We start from the raw sequence: 20,157 nt of genomic DNA on the forward strand, positions 1-20,157 counted from the left end.
TAATTAAATGAGACTTATGTTGTACTGTCCTAGATTAATAAACTTTGATATCATAAAGCAATTCTGACGTAATTCATTTTATAAAACTCACTTGTTATTTAAACTAAAATAGATATTTTATTTAAATACGATTTTCAGATATTAAAACCATTCTTAAAACTCTAATAATTATTGTATAAGTAAAAAAAAATCATATTAAACAAAATTGGGCTATAGAAAAGCTCTATAAACAAAAACTATTAAGCCAGACCTTGAAACGTAGCTCTGTAAGGGCGTCAGAAACAGAAGCCAGAATAAATTACTTGTGTTCCGAATTACAAAATATTGCGACGAATTATAATAAATATTAAATTATTATTTTAATTTTACCGCATTAATGAAAAAAATACTTTGACTACACACACTCAATGTTATTCGCAGTGTGATAATATATATCGTGTCGCCAAACTGTGCGGTCTCACGGGTCTCATAATTTTATACTTAAAAACCAGACCCGACCACATTCACTTCGCTGCTGCTTACTGCGTACTTATCCCCAATTAACTTTGCAAGTTAATATCTATCACTGATCGTGGATTGGTATGACAATTTCACAATTTTAATTATGTCCAACTTGAACGCTAACGAGAAAATGTATATACTGTTTTTTTTATTACTTTGCAAAGTCGAGTCGACTAAACTTATATACTAACATTTACACTAATTTGGATCTAGTATTTATACAGTAAATAAGAAATACGGCAAATCATTAGAAAGTCATAGTGCTAACTTTCATCATCATTATCATAGAATTAATTGAATGACATGACAACTCATGTTCCTTCGATTAAAATCACATTGATTTATATTTTTTGTTTCCAAAGCAACGTTTTACTACAAAACAAAACAGGTATTATGCAGTTTGCAAAATATATAATTTCAAATTAATTCCAATTCGCTCGAAACATTGTGACGAACTATGTGGCGCTTTCATTACTGATATAATGGCTGTGAAATGGCTGGCAATTTTATAACGTGATTACCTCTAATGTCGAAGAAACTTTCCTATTATAGGCCGTCAGCGAATTGTTTTCACACGTCATAAGCATTCAGGAAACACGACCGCAAGACGTCTCCGGTCAAAACGAAATGGTGACGGAAATTGAAATCAAAATGCCTGAGAAAAAATTTAAGTCGTTCAACGAAACATTCCCACATTGTGCATTTGCTTTGGCCATAGCACTTATTTATCCAAATCGAACAAACGCCAGAAAGCGAATGATGTTATTTGGTTTTGTTACGCTCATCAATTCCGTTGTTCTATTCTGGTTCTTGTTATATTTGGCTAAATGCATATACACGTTGGATATGTACAACCTCTCGAGAAACGTCACTATAGGGATACTTGCATCACTATTCTTTTTTAAATCATTTTACGTAAATTGGAAAACAAAAATATTCGGCCAACTATTAGAAAAGATTTCCGACGATTTACTTAAAGGCAATGATATGGATGAAGATTATCAAGAGATATATGAACATTACATAAAGCTGGGTAAACTAGGGCAAACGTGTTGGATAATAATACCGATTTTATTGAGTTCACAGTTTCCAATATATGCGGGGGCTTGCATGATTTACGAAAGTTTAAAAAGCGATGTCGGAAAGAAGTATATGATACACGAAATGGAACTGAAATTCATTGAAGATAAACAATACGATTCGCCTTATTTCGAATTAATGTTTGCGTACAATCTCGTACAATGCGTCGTTTTGTCTCCAAACTTTGCTGGTTTCGATGGATCATTTTGCATCGCTACAAATCATTTACGCCTCAAGTTAAAACTATACGCACATAAAGTTAACAACGCTTTTAAAAATGCCAGATCCAGAGATGAATTGGAGTTAATAATAAAAGAAGCTATCAGAGATAATCAAGAAGCATTAATATTTTACAATGATCTGCAGGAGGTCTATGGGGGGTGGCTTTTCACGGTTTTCCTGTTCACATCGCTTCTTATATCAATGAATTTATACCAAATATATTTAAGTCGGCGCATCGATCCCAAGTATACTATATTTGCTTTGAGCGGAGTCATTCATATGTTTACACCGTGTTATTTTTCAAGTAACTTGATAAAGGTAAAGAAATTTATAAATATTTTTATTTGTTAGAACTTTCATCCAGCATTTAATACAAAGTAAGTCGAATTGTATACGTACGATGTTGTACGATAATTCACGGATATATATATATCTACGCTGGATTGATCATCCTGATAAAAAAGCCTATAAAACTTAAATAACATAAACCTAAAAAAACATCATTCATGTATATTTTGTATTTATAACATAGATAATTCGGTAAGATTAAAATTCATTTTACACATAAGGAATTAAAGTTATAAACAAATAAAGCATCTATATTGTAATAAATAAAATGTTTTAAAGAGATTATGTATAATACAAAAATCAATATGAATTATAAATGAAATTAAAAATTATATTTTAGTTTTTAAAGTGTATTATTTTCAGACTAGTGAGGAACTAAGTTGGGACCTGTATAACTCAGCTTGGGAAGCATGGGCTGACCCCGCTGTGACAAAACTCTTGATATTCATGATCGCAAAATCGCAACAAACTCTTATCCTAACTGGAAAGGGCATGGTTTATTTCAACATGCAATTATTTATATCTGTCTTGCAAACCTCTTATTCATTCTTCACTCTTATTTCGAGTTAAATACTTATTTTTGCACATTTAAGTGTAAGTTAAACAAATTTACATATTTATACACATTTATATACATATAACCATTAATTGCACAGTATAATTGCTTTATATGATAAGAATGCGAATTGAAAGTATATCTCGTGATTTCTAAATATTATATACTTATACGTGAAATCTGAAGAATATGAAAAAACACTAAGGTTGATGCAGCAGGAGAAGAAATAGCTATCGTAATATTAAATATTATTTCACCGTCTTGATTACTAAATGACTTGATTACTAAGTGACTTTTATTTATACTAATGTTAATGAAAATCTAATGAAAGATACTAGATTCTACTAGTATTTGAAACAAGATACCATAGTTTTTATATAATTACAAAAAATGTCTAAAGCTATCCTTTAGGAACAAGGTTATTAAAAATTGAAACTGGATCACCATATCATTTTTGACATACCCCCAAGCAAAATTCAGAAATACTCAAAAAGTATTTTGTTATTGAAGTAAAGTGTAAACCATTTTTATATGACACTTATGCCTGCCATAGCTTACGATTAGTCGTTTCTTTTAAAATCGTTTAGGGGTAAAGCAATGTATGGGGCGGGGGGAATCAATCTTTCAAAAATGAGACACAAACAAAAGTTATTTTGATAACGCTAAACCCCTTTAAGCAGCTCACAGCACAGACAATTTTTAACACACGAACGCGCTTCACATGTCATCACTTTGCAGGAAAATGTAATACGACATTATTTAAAAAATATATGTATATTTGATCTAAATGTACTAATCTTGTTTTCAACTAATTCAGCCTTAAAACCAATCAAGAAGATTAATTTAGCACTCCCATGTCATAAACACGCTTTGTCTATACATTATCTTATATAGTAAACGATGAGAAGAACGATGAGAAGACATGTTTTTTGTAATGCCTAACTGAAGAAACAACTAAGCCAATATACATAAAACTCTTAGCAGAAGATGCAACGCGTTTCGAATGTTTTAGCATAAAGTATTGTAACTTATACAACTCGTCACAGTTTTATCCACTTTAGATTAAGAATATTGACTACTATAACTTTATAGACTTTATAGACTAATTTAACGTTATTGTATTACACAAATACCAAATCTAACCTACATATTTAATAAGTACGAAATCAAGATTCTCGGTGACAAAAGTTGTTAATATATATATATATATATATATATATATACAAGTATAATATATACAAGGAATGACGTACCCTACATCATAGATAAGTAATTTATCATCGCTTAGGTGTTGATAGATTTCTTCTATACTAACTAATAACAGGAGACTTGTAATTGTTCTTATAAAAAACCGTAGTGAAGTTATTTAGATAATTATTTATTAGTTGAAAAGTAGAAGATGTATAATAATGAGACAATTATTTATTATTAAAATAACACATTTTCGAGTTATAAGAATACACCAGTATTACATCGGATTGAGTACATTTAATTTAATTATGGTACATACATATAATATAGTCGCTACCATATTTGAGGTTCGTTGCAAGTTTATTCATTTCAAAATACACTTTAAATTTATTATAATTTTAATTAATATCCATTGTAAAGATTTTTAATGAGTTCCTATTGCTTAGAATATTGTTATTCATAAATTTAAGAATCAATCAGAATTTATACCTCTAGTAAAATAGTCGATTTTATTAAGATCTGATAGTGGCATAACACAAAATTAATCTTTTTGAAGAACTATAAATAACAGTTATTGTTAGTATGTCTCGACTTTATGTGAAAGAAAAAATATAAAATGCTTGCTATTATATTATAAAACACTTTAATATGCTCTACTCTCATAAACCGATAGAACGGCATTCCGACACGACCGGAAAGAATTCATGCGCAGGACTAACGGCTTTAATTGATTTCCGAGCCACAGAGCTGTACACAAACTTCAAGAATCCCAGCTGATACTGAGATTATTCGAAAGAAAAAGCCAATAACTTTTATGGGCCCGACCTGGGGTTAAAACCTCGGGATCAACGGCCTTACACATAACCACTTTTTTTTTCTCGCAGTGGAAGCCTTCAGAAAGGTACCCGGGTCTATGGGGGTGGAACCGGGTTATGTGGGATTCTTACCCACTAAAACCACTGCGATGGCCGTCCTCAGCACGGATCGGAGAGGCTGTGGGATCGTGTTTATATAACGCATCCGCGGCCTCTCCCGTTATTCGCTCCACTCGTGGCTCGGCGGAGCTCTCATCAGGGGATGAATCTCGCCCCCCCACACTCCTCGCTAGTGCGTACGGCAGTTCGAGGTCATCACGGCTGCCGTCCTCCACAGGGCCGTCTGAAATGGGACACGTGAAGCCCCCACCTCACGCATCCACAGCCCCAGGGTTACGCCCTATCTTTTAAGCCCCGGGCGTCTGGGCTATGGGAGGGCCGAGACGACGCCGTCGTCGTCTCCGCCGAGTAGGATCGGCCCTCTCCCGTTCCCGCTCCGCCGTCTCCTTCTGAACCATGACGGTCTCACAGAAGGAGGCTACGGCCCTCCACGCTGATTCCCTGCGAAGCATCGCCGACACGATTGCTCGCAGGGACAGGTCTTGTCCGACTTCACGGACCAGGATCTCCCTCTCCGCACTCCACGCGGGGCACACCTCCAACGTACACATAACCACTAGATTAACGAAGCAGTAACAATATCAACTACAACAGCAATAATATTTATTTAAATAATAAAGTTAAGTCACTTTCATATTATATGGTTAAATAAATTTAATTACTATTTCATTATAAACGTAAGGTAATTTAGAGCGGAACGTAACGCGCCCGATTCGACATCACACGAGAAAGTTATTACTCTTTCATTTTTAACTTTTTTCTTCAATACTACCAAAGTTTTTTTTACAAATTATGCTTTATTGATATTTAGCAAAATTAGAAAAAAATTATTAAACTTTAACCTAACCTGGTTCTAACATTAGCATTGTTTTATAAATCAAAAGATTTATTAATAATAAGAAAAAAACTCTTGATATCATGATTCAGCCTTAACTATATTTCTTAATTTTACTTTCGTTCAATTCCTTGGAATACCAAACAAAAGATTGTAAATGAAGGATATGGAATGACAATCTGACAGGACTGGAAAGAAAACGGACGCAGGATTAAGGGCCTTACAGCCAAGGTTAATGATTATCAGCTTGGAAAACTAACACTGGCTGGCTGAGAATTTTTTAACAGAAAAAAAAGCTTTTGCTGTCCCAATATACTATTCAAAACCGAGTTTGCATCCATGCAAGTTAGCCTCTAGACCAATAAGAGATTACTTTACATTATAATATATCTGTTAGTATAAACGGTATATTCATAACATGCGCTCACGCATCTTTTACTGCTTCCACTTATTACATCATCGTTAAGATAATTTCCGCCTTATTTTTCTCTTCACTTATTTCGCGATACGTTTAAATAATCTTACAAGCAATTGTTTTTTTACATATGCAAATACTTTGGTTGACCAATAAGCTCGTTTACATAATAATATTTGCGATAAGTGATAGTTATAAAATCGTTTTAATTAAGATTTTTTTATTCTTTCAAATCACATGAAACATATTTTTATTTGCAAATTTTTGATTTTTGTTGTTCAATAATGTTTTATTTCAAAGCAACTTAACCTATGTTAGGAAAATATTAAGTAAATTATGTCTACAATTACTTAAAAACTACTCATGCCTTACTTTACTACCGCCTTTTGGCATCAATGTATGTATCATTCTAAATTCTCCAGAAAGGGCTGTCCAGCTTATAAGCCAGTGCAGAGGGTATTGATACTGATATATTTTATATGAGGGTATTTTTTAAAACACAATAATAATTAATGATAAATAAACAATAATAAATTAACCATGTAATTGTTTTATTTATCTATTTTTAAGAAGGGCAATAAAGCATTTTATAGGAAATATAAACTTCATGGGCAAAAGATAATGATAAGACTACAAACATTATGCCATATCATATATGCCTTATACATAAGGTCGACGATGTTGATATTTCTAAGAATTATTTCGTTATCTCAGACTTGTATGTATATGTTGTAAAGTAACCTTCATATGCTTATAAAAAAATTAGTAAACTATAAATTCTAAATATTATCATTTTAAAATTTCAAATATTATCTACCTATTGTATAAATAAAATAAAATATTACGAAAAAAATCTTATCCACAATTAGGTAATAAGGTAAAATTTAAACGAAAAGAAAAAGTGATTTTGTTAATAAATATGATTTTTTTTTTGCCAAATTGTCTTATCAAATGAGCGCTAGCAAGTTTCACGTGACGTGACGTAACCAGGGTACAACGGTAAAGCCTGTGCAGCATGATAGGTACCGTGGCGGCCGACGATAGCAAAAGTGTCTGCCGACCCTGGCTTGTCCCCTCCTCGCGCCGCGTGGGGGGTGCCACTTCCATCTCCCTTCACCTTCGCGTACACTGCTCCGCACAACCAATGACCGCCCGCCCCGAGCCGGCGAAAGGTTTTATATACAAGTGGATTTCGCACTGCCAAATTGCTATAAGTCAAAATATAGGGTAGTCGGGCGGTTCACTCGTTCGCACCGTGTCGCCGGGCGTGCATCGGCTCCGTAATTTTTTCAAAGTGGGTGCGTTCGTGCGTGTTCTCACGCCAGCTCGGATTAGGCTCTACCAACACGTGTAACAAATGCGCGGTACTACAGTGCCTTTATCATAATATTAGAAAAGGGCAATAAGACTGTGTAACTATGGGGTGCAGTGCGAGATACTGTTTACTGACTCTGTCCTTGTGCCTTGTGACTGAACTTGCATTTGGTGTGAGAGTGCTACCCAAGCGGAAAAAAGGTAAATAACATTCTATTATAATAATAATTCTTCATCATAAATATACACAATACAAAAATATTCAACAAAATACTAATAATAATATTGCATAATATTTTTAACTATTAAACATTGAACGGAACTGTTAAACAAGCTGTTCAAATATCGATTAACGCAGCCAATAAATCGCTTTCAATCATTTACCTTAGCATCCAATAAATCACAATGCATGATTGGAGATATTGCGTTAAATAATCCTTTGACCTGAATAAATTCGATACGTTATGAATTATGCCCGTGGCGAACCACGTACTGATCATATGATCCGGTTTCGAATCGACGGACCAGTGCGCTGTCAACGCACTCGTAAACAAAACAGTTTCATCAACACTTTCAAAAAACATACACTTGTTTGATTTTTTTTCGCGTATATTTTAATTATATTTTACAAATAAATATAAATGTACCACCATATCTTTAAGCTTTATTTAATGTTTTCAATTTAATGTACCGTAATGTGGTGCTCTTGAAGCTATATTTTCTCGAGGCCAAGTGTATAACGGCTAAGAATCTAAATTACTCTATAAGTAATCATAATTTACTGTCCATATCGATTTATATAACAAAAAATATATACTCGTATAAGGAAATGTGTTGACCTAGGTAATTTTGTACACATTGGTAAGAAATTCGTTTAGAAAACGCCAAAAATTATGTATGATGAAATGTGTAGAAATGAAAAAATTTAATATGACACACTTAATGCCTTGTAGAACTTATGATAGCAATCGTCTTCGACTGCTGTACTGCTAACTTCGAATGCATTTCATGTCCAAACACCATAACTAAATTTTGATTGTGACCTTGAAATTATTTAACATTTTCTATTTAATGAAATAATAAATACAGCATAATTATACACACAATTATTAGTTTGGCTTCTAAGGAAATTAATTTAACAAAATAGTCAAAAATACAGGCGCAATTTTATCAATTATTTACTTAATATGGCTGACTTTTCATCTAGTGGCGGGTCTTGTGTACCTTCTCCAGTAAGATCTATTTTAAAATCGAGAATGAAATAATTCATTTAAAAAATTAAATGCAATTTTTAAATATTGCGTTTAAAATATTAAATTAAATGAAAATGCCAAATATGACGCAATAATAATTAAAAAAATTAAATACATATATTTAATTAATGTAATAAAAATGGTAATATAAAAACTTCTTTATTATCTTTTATTTATTATTTTAAAATAATATAAAGTGTTATTTAATTACAATGGTAACGTCAACAAAAAACACGGTTTTTTTTATTAAGGGAAAAATCGTCGGTAATTAATGATAACAAAAATATCAATTACTAAAAAGTAAATAAATATGTTATCTATAATTTATTTAAACAGGTTTCATTATGTTCAATAACTTTTTTTTCGATTAATGCAATTTCGACTGGGACTAAAAAAGGTCTTATATAAAGCCATCGTAATACAAATGAAAGTAGGTGCTATTATTCGAACACGGTTAATTAACATGTAGCTACAACCGGAATCATTTCATTGTCAATATATAATTATATATATATTTTATATCTATACCAGGCTTACAATTAATATATTTAAAAATTAAAAACTCGATAATATGTATACATGTTATGTGTACAAGTAATAATATAAATAATTACCTATCTTTTTATTCTATACTTTCATAAATCTTACAAATATTTTTTTCTGGCAACATTTTTTTTGCAAACACTTATTAAAATGTAATGACTCTGCATACATTAACAACCTTATAGTAATTTGTAAATCGATCTAAAAACAAAATATTCTCGTTTATCTCATTTTCTATCTAATATGAGTTTTCCATGAACTCCCATGAGTATGTAAAATACTTTACTGCATATGAATATGCGTGTGTTGTATCCGGACCGCGCTAATCAACTACCGGTTTTATAGCCATACGATCGTCAAAACTGTTGCAATAAAAATAAGAATTATATTTAATGTATTACAACGTTTTCTTATACTTTACACATATTAAAATTTCTCTCTACGTAATATGCAACTTTTTAAATGATAATAAAAATACATATTATACATAACATATGTTAATAGCTGCCGTTGCTGAGTGTCTGAACCTATACCTATTACTTAATGTACGTTCAAATTGTGTTTTGAAATTTGATCTACTTAGTTCGTGATAATTATAGGTTTATAATTTTTTCCCATTACAATTAAACAGTGTTTATTTAAAATTTAGTAAACATTTCATTTTAGACATTTTAATATATTTTTTTTATTCAAACAATTATTATTTGAGTTATTATTTACAGTTAAAAATGTTTAAAGACGATGTCAATAATTATAGAAATATATATATATATATACAATATATAAAGCTTAAAAAACCAGAAGCTCTCAAACCAAACACAAGAAATTCATTATTTATAACATGTCTTTTCATTAATATTTAATAATAAAAAATAAAATATTTTGAATGACCTAGTCAATTAATACTAGTATTGCTTGAGGTTGAAATGACATGAAATCTAATTTTAACGTCATACAGTTTTGGCCCATATATGCCACAGTGCCTTTCAAATGATACAAGTCATTCAAATCTTTTTGCTTAAAAAAACGGTAACTAAGCGTTTGTTAACAAGGCTATGTAGCTTTCATATATAAATTAACAAATAACTTATTCGTGTTCTCTTACTATATTTCATCAATCAATCAATTCACCATTTTTGCATAATAAAGATGCTTCATTTTTATGTAATGTAATATGGAGCAAAAAATCCACGCTCATATAAAAAAACACATAACATAATTGACATACACATTATATAATTCGTTCAATATAGGTGTTAAAATAGTATATAAGTGAATCGTTTTCATTTGCTTAATTTCGCAAGTGTACCGGTTTTGAATTAAATCCAAAAACAAGTTGTAATTTAGCGTACGTGATAACGAAACAACACGCCCTAATTGTTCGCAATATTTTCCTCGTTTGCAATGAATTAAAAAATTCGGACCGTACAGAATTGGCACTCGCACCCGAATAAGAAGTATTATTTACTACTTATGTATAAGTATTATTTATTACTTATATATAACAAACACGTGATTTATTTTGTATCGATAGAAATATCGATATTTCTTGATCGATATCGATTTCGATATGTTAAAATAATATCAAACCGACATACTTTTTCATAAAATCTATCAAGAATACAATCGATGTGTAGCACTGTGTGCGTCTGGCTTGAATGTTATAACTAGAATATCAACATAATATGTATCAGGTAATCGGAAATTAAAACCCAATTTGTATAATAGTTATTGAAATATTTATTTTACGTTTAATGATACGGAAGGAGAAACTTTAAATTAATCGATATGGTTTGATTGATTGCTATTCACTTGTATTATATTGAACGATACGAGCACGCTAAGTAAGCGCTTATTTATTACGTTTCTGCTCTCATAACTAATGAATTTCAACCGATTCGTTTACAACGGATCGTAAATTATTACAAAGAAGTGCAATTTATTTTATAATTATATTTATTTTGGGTCTATTTAACACACTGTGGCGCTAATATGATTACACGTGCTTATTTCTTTAATAACATGAGTTGTATTTGTAACATAATTAAAGTAGTTATGATATTTGTATTTCTCCACCACCCATTACTTACTGAAACGCCAAACAGCGATTGCTGTATTCTGGCTTGAATTGTGAGTGAGCAAATGTAATTACAAAATTTAGGGTCATACCATCTTAGATCCCGTAACCGGAAGTAATTTAACAGATATAAATATATATGTCAAAATTACTTCCGACACAAGCTAAATATAAACATAAAATTTGAATCTAGAATTGAACCCGTGAGCTTCGATTAAAGTCTAAGTATTCTAAGCTATGTGACATATTTGATATGCCATAAAATAGTTATTGAAAATTGTAAACGTACAATGCCGAGGATGTAGAATCTATTTTAAGTTATCCAAATATTGTACATAAATACATATGATTTTTTATTATAATATATAATTCTATTATGGCATAGACTAAAACGTTAATTTTATGATCTGTTTATTTTTTATTACGTAAAAAAATTACATTGTTATGTGAACGTAATAAAATTTTATAATTAACGGGTCATAAAAGTAAATGGAAACAGCCCTGTGTCTGCGGCCGTGAAGAAAATATTTGATAATAGTTGCGCAACCTCATTGCCGCAATATAAAGAGCATATTAATTTGATATTTTGAAATATATATAATAATTAAACTAGTTTTTACATACATATATGTTGTTTCGCGCTATATCGCTATTGTATTATCCCCGTTTCGGTATGCCAGTTTCGTTGACGTTTGTGATTACTGCTGCGATTCCTAAATTCATAGCTTAAAGTAATAAAAGATGTATATACATTTATAGTTCATGATACAACCACGCTTAATCATATAAAATATGCATATAATACAAACTACACTTATGTATATATGTATATACAGACAGTGAAATAAACAGCTTAGTAACTTATTCTCTTTAGTTTTCAAATCAATTTTCTTTTTTATCGTTTGTATTGGACTGAACGGTTGACGTGGTTGGTAGATACTTGCCTTTCACGCCGGAGGTTGTGGGTCGATTCCCACCCAGGACAGACATTTGTGTGCATGAACATGTCTGTCCAGAGTCTGGGTGAAATAATCTATATAAGAATGTATTTACAAAAGAAAGTAGTATATGTAGTAAATCAGTTGTCTGGTTTCCAAAGTACAAGCTCTGCTTAATTTGGGATCAGATGGCCGTGTATGAATAATGTCCCAGGATATTATTATTATTATATTTCTATTGAGGAGCTTTAATATAATCAATAAAAAAAATCAAGTCTAAAGAAATGTATCCAAATATGAAAAGGGATATATGTTTATCTCAATTTTTTATAAATTAATTAAAATTTTTATAATTAATTAAACATGCATCTTATGTTATTTTTTTTTTTATAATTTATTATTAACTTTAATAATAAGAAATATATTTAATTAAAACTGTGACACAGTTATGTCAGCATTAGGTTTTTAATATATATATTTTTTTATTTAGGAATCAAATAGTACTGTATAATGGAATAAATTAAACAATTATTTTCAAAACTTATACGAAAATAGTTTCCACTTAGGAATACTCTTTATTGTTCATCGATGAAAGTTAAATCAAGTATATAATCTAGGAATACGTTCAAAAGGCGATCTATATTTTAATGTATTATATTTATTTAACTGGCAATCCAATATAACAAAATACAATAAAACAAACTTATACTATTTATTTATGATTGACTCCATAAGTAAAAGGGTGAAAAAGAGTAGTTACTCTACTACTTACCGGTTCTTCTCGATAGAATCTACATTCCGAGCCGGTGGTAGCTCTATATTGAATTCAATACTGTAATATGACGATTCAAAAGTTATGAGCCTCCTTAAAGAATTATTTGATTGATTGATTGATATAATATACAATTATTATTCTACCTCGTGACAAATCATTGCTCAAAAATGCCTGATGTGGTCTATAGCATTTTATTACATTATACGCCTAGTTTGAACTAAACTAATTAATTATCTTGAGATCAGTTCCTTCAAGTTTCTACAAGTATACGTTATTAGTTAAAAAAAAAACGAATGCCAATACGAAAAAAGAACAAGTTCCAACCATCGCTGAGGTAAAAATAACTCGAACCATATCAAACATTTTCTATTTCAAATATTTGTACAAGTTTTTTAACTATTAAAAAATAATGAATATAGATGTTGAACTGTGGATGTCGTACCACAAAAAAAAACAGTATTCATTTAATTAAGAATGATTATAAAGCCGTTTAGGGAGTCAGATCGTTAGTTTTTATTCAATGGCCCAATTCTACTTACCATTAATGGCGAATAACTCATTTCACAAACAAATGCCATAAATACCTTAACATGAAAAGACAGAATCATACCTATATCACTTATGATTTTGTAATATAATAAAAAAAAAGAAATTAGTTGTTCACAGACCGAAAAAAAAGTATAAATAATTGTATTTTTAAATGTTGACGTTTTCAATTTATTTTATAGTGCGCGAGAGTTAGACTTTTCACTTTTACGCTGGATTACTTTTTTTAAATCATGTTGTGATGCATACATTTTAAAATAGAAATCGAAAGTCGATTTTCACTTTTTTAATCATGTATTCTATTCTAATCGCATGCACGTTTTCTTTTTTCCACCAAAAAACTATTTTGCTATCTAATACAAACCACGCATTACAATTACCGATTTTAGAAACTATTAATCGATAATTCAACATTGAAAGGTCGAAGAACATTTAAAATTAAAATATTTGTACGCTCTATTTTATAGTATTGTCTATGTCTGTGTCTATTGTCTATGTTATATTCTAAAATTAAATAACTTAAAATATTAAAATAATATGAAGTTTTGTGTTATAGTATATGTAGAATAGTATATACGGAAGTACTTTAAACAATTATAAAATAGTCCTATAATTTAATGACATTTGTTTTACCTACATGCGAACAATCTGAGTACAATCGTATGAGAGATTTACGATTGACCGATCGAAATTCAACGTTAGTAACGAATACAATATTATGCAGAATTAGTCATTTCTATGTTTAAAATAAGTTCGTTAATTGCGTGCGTCAAGTGGCAAATGTGTATTGATAATCTGATACAATTCTCGACCTCAATCCACGTGACCTTAAAGGTGAACAACGCATTAGCAAAATGCATGAGAATATAACTGTTGACTTTGTCTCTGAAACCGGCGACATATAATTGTCCTTGCTTCATAAGATTGTATAATACGAACGATGTTTACTCTGGAATCAAATGCCAATTTAATTTACGAGAAAATATTATTTCACGCTACGTCATCTAATTTGTTGATTCTGATGTAAACCTTAACAAATGCTGAACTTTAAACTACTACCTACAATGTAACATTATTTAATAACTTGGTACACGTTTACTTCTTCTAGTTCTTGGTAATAAAAAAATATTTGCTGCTGAAACTGTCATATAATTCCATTGCAGGCTACCAAAGATACATGCCTTTAAATTACTTCAGACGTATTACACGTTAGATGACATTATAGTGCACAAGTGTGTGCGCAAACAAAGGTGCACTCTCTATTCCCTTATTCTCATAATCCGATGTGACAGCAATCCAACACAACCGGAAAGAGTTCAGGCACAGGACCAACGGCTTTACGTGCTTTCCGAGGCACGGGAGTGTACACACTTCCAGACTGCGGGCTGCTACTGAGAATTTTCGACAGAAAAACTCAATAACTTTTTATTGGCATGACCTGAGATTTGAACCCAGGACCTCCGGGTCTGCGACCTTGCATGTAGCCACTAGACCAACGATGCAGTTATATAGTTTATAGCATAAATACTTAAATATGCAAGAAATGGAAAAGTAATTTTATTCATATCGTCTTAGATGTATGTACATTAAAAAGCTTATAAATTGCTACAAGAAAAAGTAATATAAACAACTTAAATCGGAGAAACACTGCGCAAAACCTTGAGCATGTTCTCATATTTACCGGAAAATGGCACTAATATCGAATTAATCATAAACTTTATACCTGTTGCTGTAAGGACTATATTGCCATGACTACATTTCGAATCCAAGTAGCTATCAAAGTATTATCGAGATTATGCGTAAGATGTGTTGCACAAGAGATAGAAATGTATGCACTAGAACCTTTCTGCAATACTATTGTTTCATTCATTCGTTCACCATTCAATACTAGGTGATAATTACTCTACAGTTAGTGAAGTGAACTGGGTTACCGTCGTGGAAAGGAACGCAAATTACGATAAACACTTCAGTCAACATTTGCATTGCGATTGAGTTATTACATCAATTACATCTATATATAGACGAAATTGTGTGTAGTTTTGTAATTTGTGTTCTGTTGTGGAAGAATCTAATTTTTTAGAATTGACTAATACGATATAATTGATGGTTATAGAAACTTAATTTTTTTAATACTTTCGCAATTATTGTACACTAACTATGATGTTATTCGTTTTTTGCAATAACGCGAGTTCATTAACATGAATAATTCATATGACAAGATGGAATGGTACCTGGCAACTAAGCTTCCCTTTTTAAAAACAAATTGATGAATCGGAATAAAATCATCTATCGATTTTAATTAATAATTTATTTTACACAGTTTCATGCAGTAGTTCCAACACAAATGCACAAAAGTCAAATCAAATTTAACAAAAATTTAAATAATGATAAATAATATTATTATTTTTAATATAAAAAATACATAGATAGAACAAGTATATAATATAGTATAGATATATAATATAATATAACCTTCTGCGGATACGGAGATAATGAAGAAATATATATATATATAACTGCTTAAAGATTATAATTATTAAAAAAATTGATATACCTTTTTTTATCTATAATATGTAATCTCTATGACTTAACATATTGTAATTATGAAAATATATTCTGGTCGCCACTTCATAATCGAATAACTCTATATAAACCGAATGAAATCGAATCTATCAAATTCCAATTCAAATTTCTTTATTCTTATTTAAAAGCATTTCACTTACTTAATCAGTGTAAAAACTACCACGGATTCCCGCATGAAAATCTTAGGCCCCAAGGACAGTAAAAGATACTTTCAAGACTTGTAAGATTCAATACGATCAGTCCTTACATCAGCTAATCCATAGCTAGGTATAATTTAATTTTGGCAATGATTTCAAGATCATTCTTCAATTCATAAGACAGTTTATATAAAAAAAAAACACAACTCAAATTTTCAATCCATTTAAAAGTAATCTTGTATAATATTACATAATATAAAAATTTACTTTCGCCTTTAAAATCGATACTCGCATCGAACATCCGACTAGATACGTCTAAACACGAGTTGTCGCCGTCAGTGTTACCAGTTTACTTACGATGTATAATTTAAAACTTTCTCTAAAGACGCCCGCTACGACTTCGACTGTGGCATTGGTCAGATTTCCCTTTCCTTGGCCATCAGTTGCGCTTCATTGGGTCAATTAATCTACATTTAAATTGAGGTCTCGATTTGACACGAATATTTGTAGTAATCGAGTTAAATGTCATAATTCGTGTAATGTTATGTGAGTTTCTACTCGCATCGAAATCATGCTTTCCTTATGCATAATTATGATCGCTTACGTCGTGAATAAATATTAATAGATTGGCATTGAATGATTAATCTTTAAATATAGTTACAATCAATTATGATACATGAAAAACTGGATATAAAATAAATGTCGCTAGACAGTTTGTGTAGTTTTTCTAGTCTTTTGTAAACATAAGAAGTGAGAATTTATACTTTTTTCAAATGTTATTTTGAATATTCTTTATATTTTAAACGTACTTACTGCTTTCTTTAATAGAGAGCTTTGATTTATTTTGTTCGTTGATATTTTTTATCATTTACTCGTGTTTTATTCTCATGTAACAGAAAGAAAACTGTATTGAATAAAAAACCTTACTTCCTCATAAGCGTGACTCAATGGTAAAATTAAATTATTTGCGATTGTTCGCGCTCACGATCTGAAAAGTGATTTTTGATCTTTCATGAGTCGGCAAATATAGAGAAAATGCTAACTTTCGATCGTTATTATTGAAAAATTGCCACATTGTAAGCAGTGATATGATAAATGATACTTTTGTGGGAAGTGGAAGAAATTAGCTTAAGTGTTTTTTTATACACATATTTCAGAAAACATTCAATTTTCATAGCTTACGTTTATGTGTAGACGCTGATCGTACATTAGGACTCCTATGATCGGTTGCCCAAATAACCTGTTTTACTTTAAAATATTAAAAAATCAAACTTACTCTTTTATACAATTTTAATGATCTTAGATTTATTTGAAAAGTCTTACATAATGTTTTTTATATAAAGGCATTGGAAAAATTAATTTAAAAGACCTTATTAACATTATTAAATAACATGTTAGTTTCGAAAATGACGTAAGATGAAAACATAATGACATATTAAATAATTAGAAAGCAAAATCAATCTGTTTTATACTCAATGTAGTTGATCCATTCGATTTTTAATCTAACTCGATTCATGCGATTAAGATGATCGTAATCGATTTTGTGCAATCGGATGCAGTCTTTCACTCGTACGCAACGAAGCGGGGCCTAGGTCAAGAACGTTGACCGTGGCATCAAAATGAATATCTCGTCTCGCTGTCATCGAACTCGATTTAAATGCTTGATTACGAAAAGAATACGCCATTTATTTTATAAATAATATTTTACGCTTCATTACTATTGTTCTAGTTACACAAATAAAATTATGGTCCATGAAAATCGATTAATTTTAGCAAAAATAGAAACGAATTTATCAAAATTTATAATTTATTACTGTCGTATTTTATAATTTTCTGTTAATAATTAAATTATTAACGTGAAGAAAACAGTCCCTAAGAAATATATGATATAATTTCTATAGTTGTCTTGTATACGACGTATGGTACCTATTAGTAAGTAACAACTTGAACATGACTCCTCTTGAGTAGAAATGGAGAGGGAAGAATACCGGTTATAAATAAACGAGTTTTAGATTTTCAGCCGTCGTGTTTTCTCCGATATTTTTCTATTAGTGCCCGGATTCGAATCCAGACTCATCGGTTCAGATTCAAGTACACATACTGGGCGATACCAGCTCGTTGGTTAATGTAAATAATTTATTTATGTATATTCAATCATTCAACAATATTCTATCTAATGAGTACAATTAGTTCTACGATCGGAAACAATCGCAGACATGTCTTAGTATTCAAGGCTGGAGCTTGTAGGTCTAGCGTGGGAACTAAGTTTCCTTTATGAGGAGTTAGGTAAAAGGGCTCCAGACGGAATTCGAATGCGCCTGTTAACTAGAAAAGTATTCATTCATTTATTTATGTTTTCGTTCCAACTTTCTAGCACTGAAAGTATAAAAACGGTCTAGTTATTTTTGAGATTACATTTAAGCAAATAAAATCAAGTTTCTCTTTATATAGTATTAGTATAAATAGCGTGAAAGTCCCGTTTGAAGTGTGTATATTTTTATCTCTACAATGCGTAAAAAAAGTATAGCAAGCGTGTCTATAAATGTATGTAAAATTTTGTATGAAAACAAATAATACCGTATGTATTATCTTTGTTGTTTTTTGTGTTTCAATAAGGATTGTAAGCAATAACTAACAATCTAATTGTTATCAAATTCTTGTCATGTTTAGTTCTAAACTATGCGTTATAGTACTTATTTTGCAACTGGTATCTAGGTAGGACATAAGTGTAAATAATTCAATACAAGAATTCGAATCGGTATTTATTGTTCGATCCAGTTACAATTTACAACGCAGCTGGTGCACTCGCGTTCCCATAGCAACTGTCATGTTAAGAAACGTTGCTATTAATAGCACGCAATACATTACTCACCGTGCACTAAAGGATTAACGAGACGTACTAAGTAATAAGGCAATGAAATAGCTATATGTTTTAAATAGACGTTAAAACAAGAGGCCGGTTTGCGTCACTGATGCATAGAGCATAATAAACACATAGGTTATTAAAGCATACTCTTGGTCGTTATTGTATGAGCAATAGAGTTGATAATTGCTATAAAATATATGTTCACCATAATATAAGTTGTAAATGCGCTCAGCGATGAAATTAAAGCTACTTTACGATTACAATACACTTTCACTCTTCCACGGTTTATGTTAATATTGAAGTTGTGTTAAAAATATTAAGCGGTTAATATAGAAATAGATGGTTTTGAATGCTTAAGTATATATTTTTTTGATACTGTAAGTTTGAATATTATATGAAGATTTATAAATTAAGTTGATGTTAATCGTTTTGTTGCATATTTGCATTATGACAAAGACTGTGATTGATATGTGATTTCATTATCGTATTCAGTTCATTTTTGTTATTGCGATTAGATTGGTTTTTTTAAAGATTTAAATACTAGCAAGCTGAATAGTCTACGAACTTTGAGAGTTCGGTTTTAATTGAAAAAAAACTTATTACAATATTAATTAATAACCTAATCACTTTTCCTTTTATAGTATTTGAATTCAATAAATAAAATAATAAAAATAGTTTATGTATTCATATCGATGGCTTATATAATTATAATAATTTCCCCTGGAATTGGTTTTTCCAAGTTTTGAAGAATTTAAAAGCCTATAAAGCCTTTTTTTCCATCACATTTAAGTAATTATCTTCATCCCAAAGCTATCATTCAAAATAATTAAAAAAAAAAAACATATCAAGAATGAGAATTAGTTTCTAGCCTATAGGCTGTTTATATTAATTGATTATTTATTTATAAGGATAAATATTTACACTTAATTTTTTTTTAGTAGTATAGGTAGGCGGACGAGCATTTGGGCCACCTGATGGTGAGTTGTCACCAACGCCCATAGACATTGACATTGTAAGCATAGTTAACCATCGCTTAGGTTGA

The 20,157-nt window shown here is 30.5% G+C and overlaps 2 protein-coding genes across 2 annotated transcripts in view; both read left to right on the forward strand.

The window, feature by feature from the left end:
• Positions 1-983: 983 nt before the first annotated feature.
• Positions 984-2,721, forward strand: LOC126770385 (odorant receptor 85c-like). Its single transcript, XM_050489782.1, has 3 exons — positions 984-1,001; positions 1,054-2,121; positions 2,515-2,721. Exons 1-3 carry the CDS (start codon positions 984-986, stop codon positions 2,719-2,721), a joined length of 1,293 nt encoding a protein of 430 aa, XP_050345739.1.
• Positions 2,722-7,270: 4,549 nt separating this feature from the next.
• The window catches only part of LOC126769835 (uncharacterized), a 43,996-nt gene continuing 31,109 nt past the window's right edge, over positions 7,271-20,157 (forward strand). The window contains exon 1 of the mRNA XM_050488715.1: positions 7,271-7,598. Within this exon, the coding sequence (XP_050344672.1) occupies positions 7,502-7,598 (97 nt within the window). The 5' untranslated portion in view covers positions 7,271-7,501. The remainder of the gene's footprint in view (positions 7,599-20,157) is intronic.

Source organism: Nymphalis io, chromosome 8 (assembly GCF_905147045.1).
Source record: "Nymphalis io chromosome 8, ilAglIoxx1.1, whole genome shotgun sequence".
Classification (NCBI taxonomy): Eukaryota; Metazoa; Arthropoda; class Insecta; order Lepidoptera; family Nymphalidae; genus Nymphalis; species Nymphalis io.

What these genes read in the sequence shown, in the direction of transcription:
- LOC126770385 (XM_050489782.1), top strand. An exon ending in TTTCAAGTAACTTGATAAAG is followed by an intron (nt 2,122 to 2,514) that starts GTAAAGAAATTT and finishes TATTATTTTCAG; the next exon opens with ACTAGTGAGGAACTAAGTTG.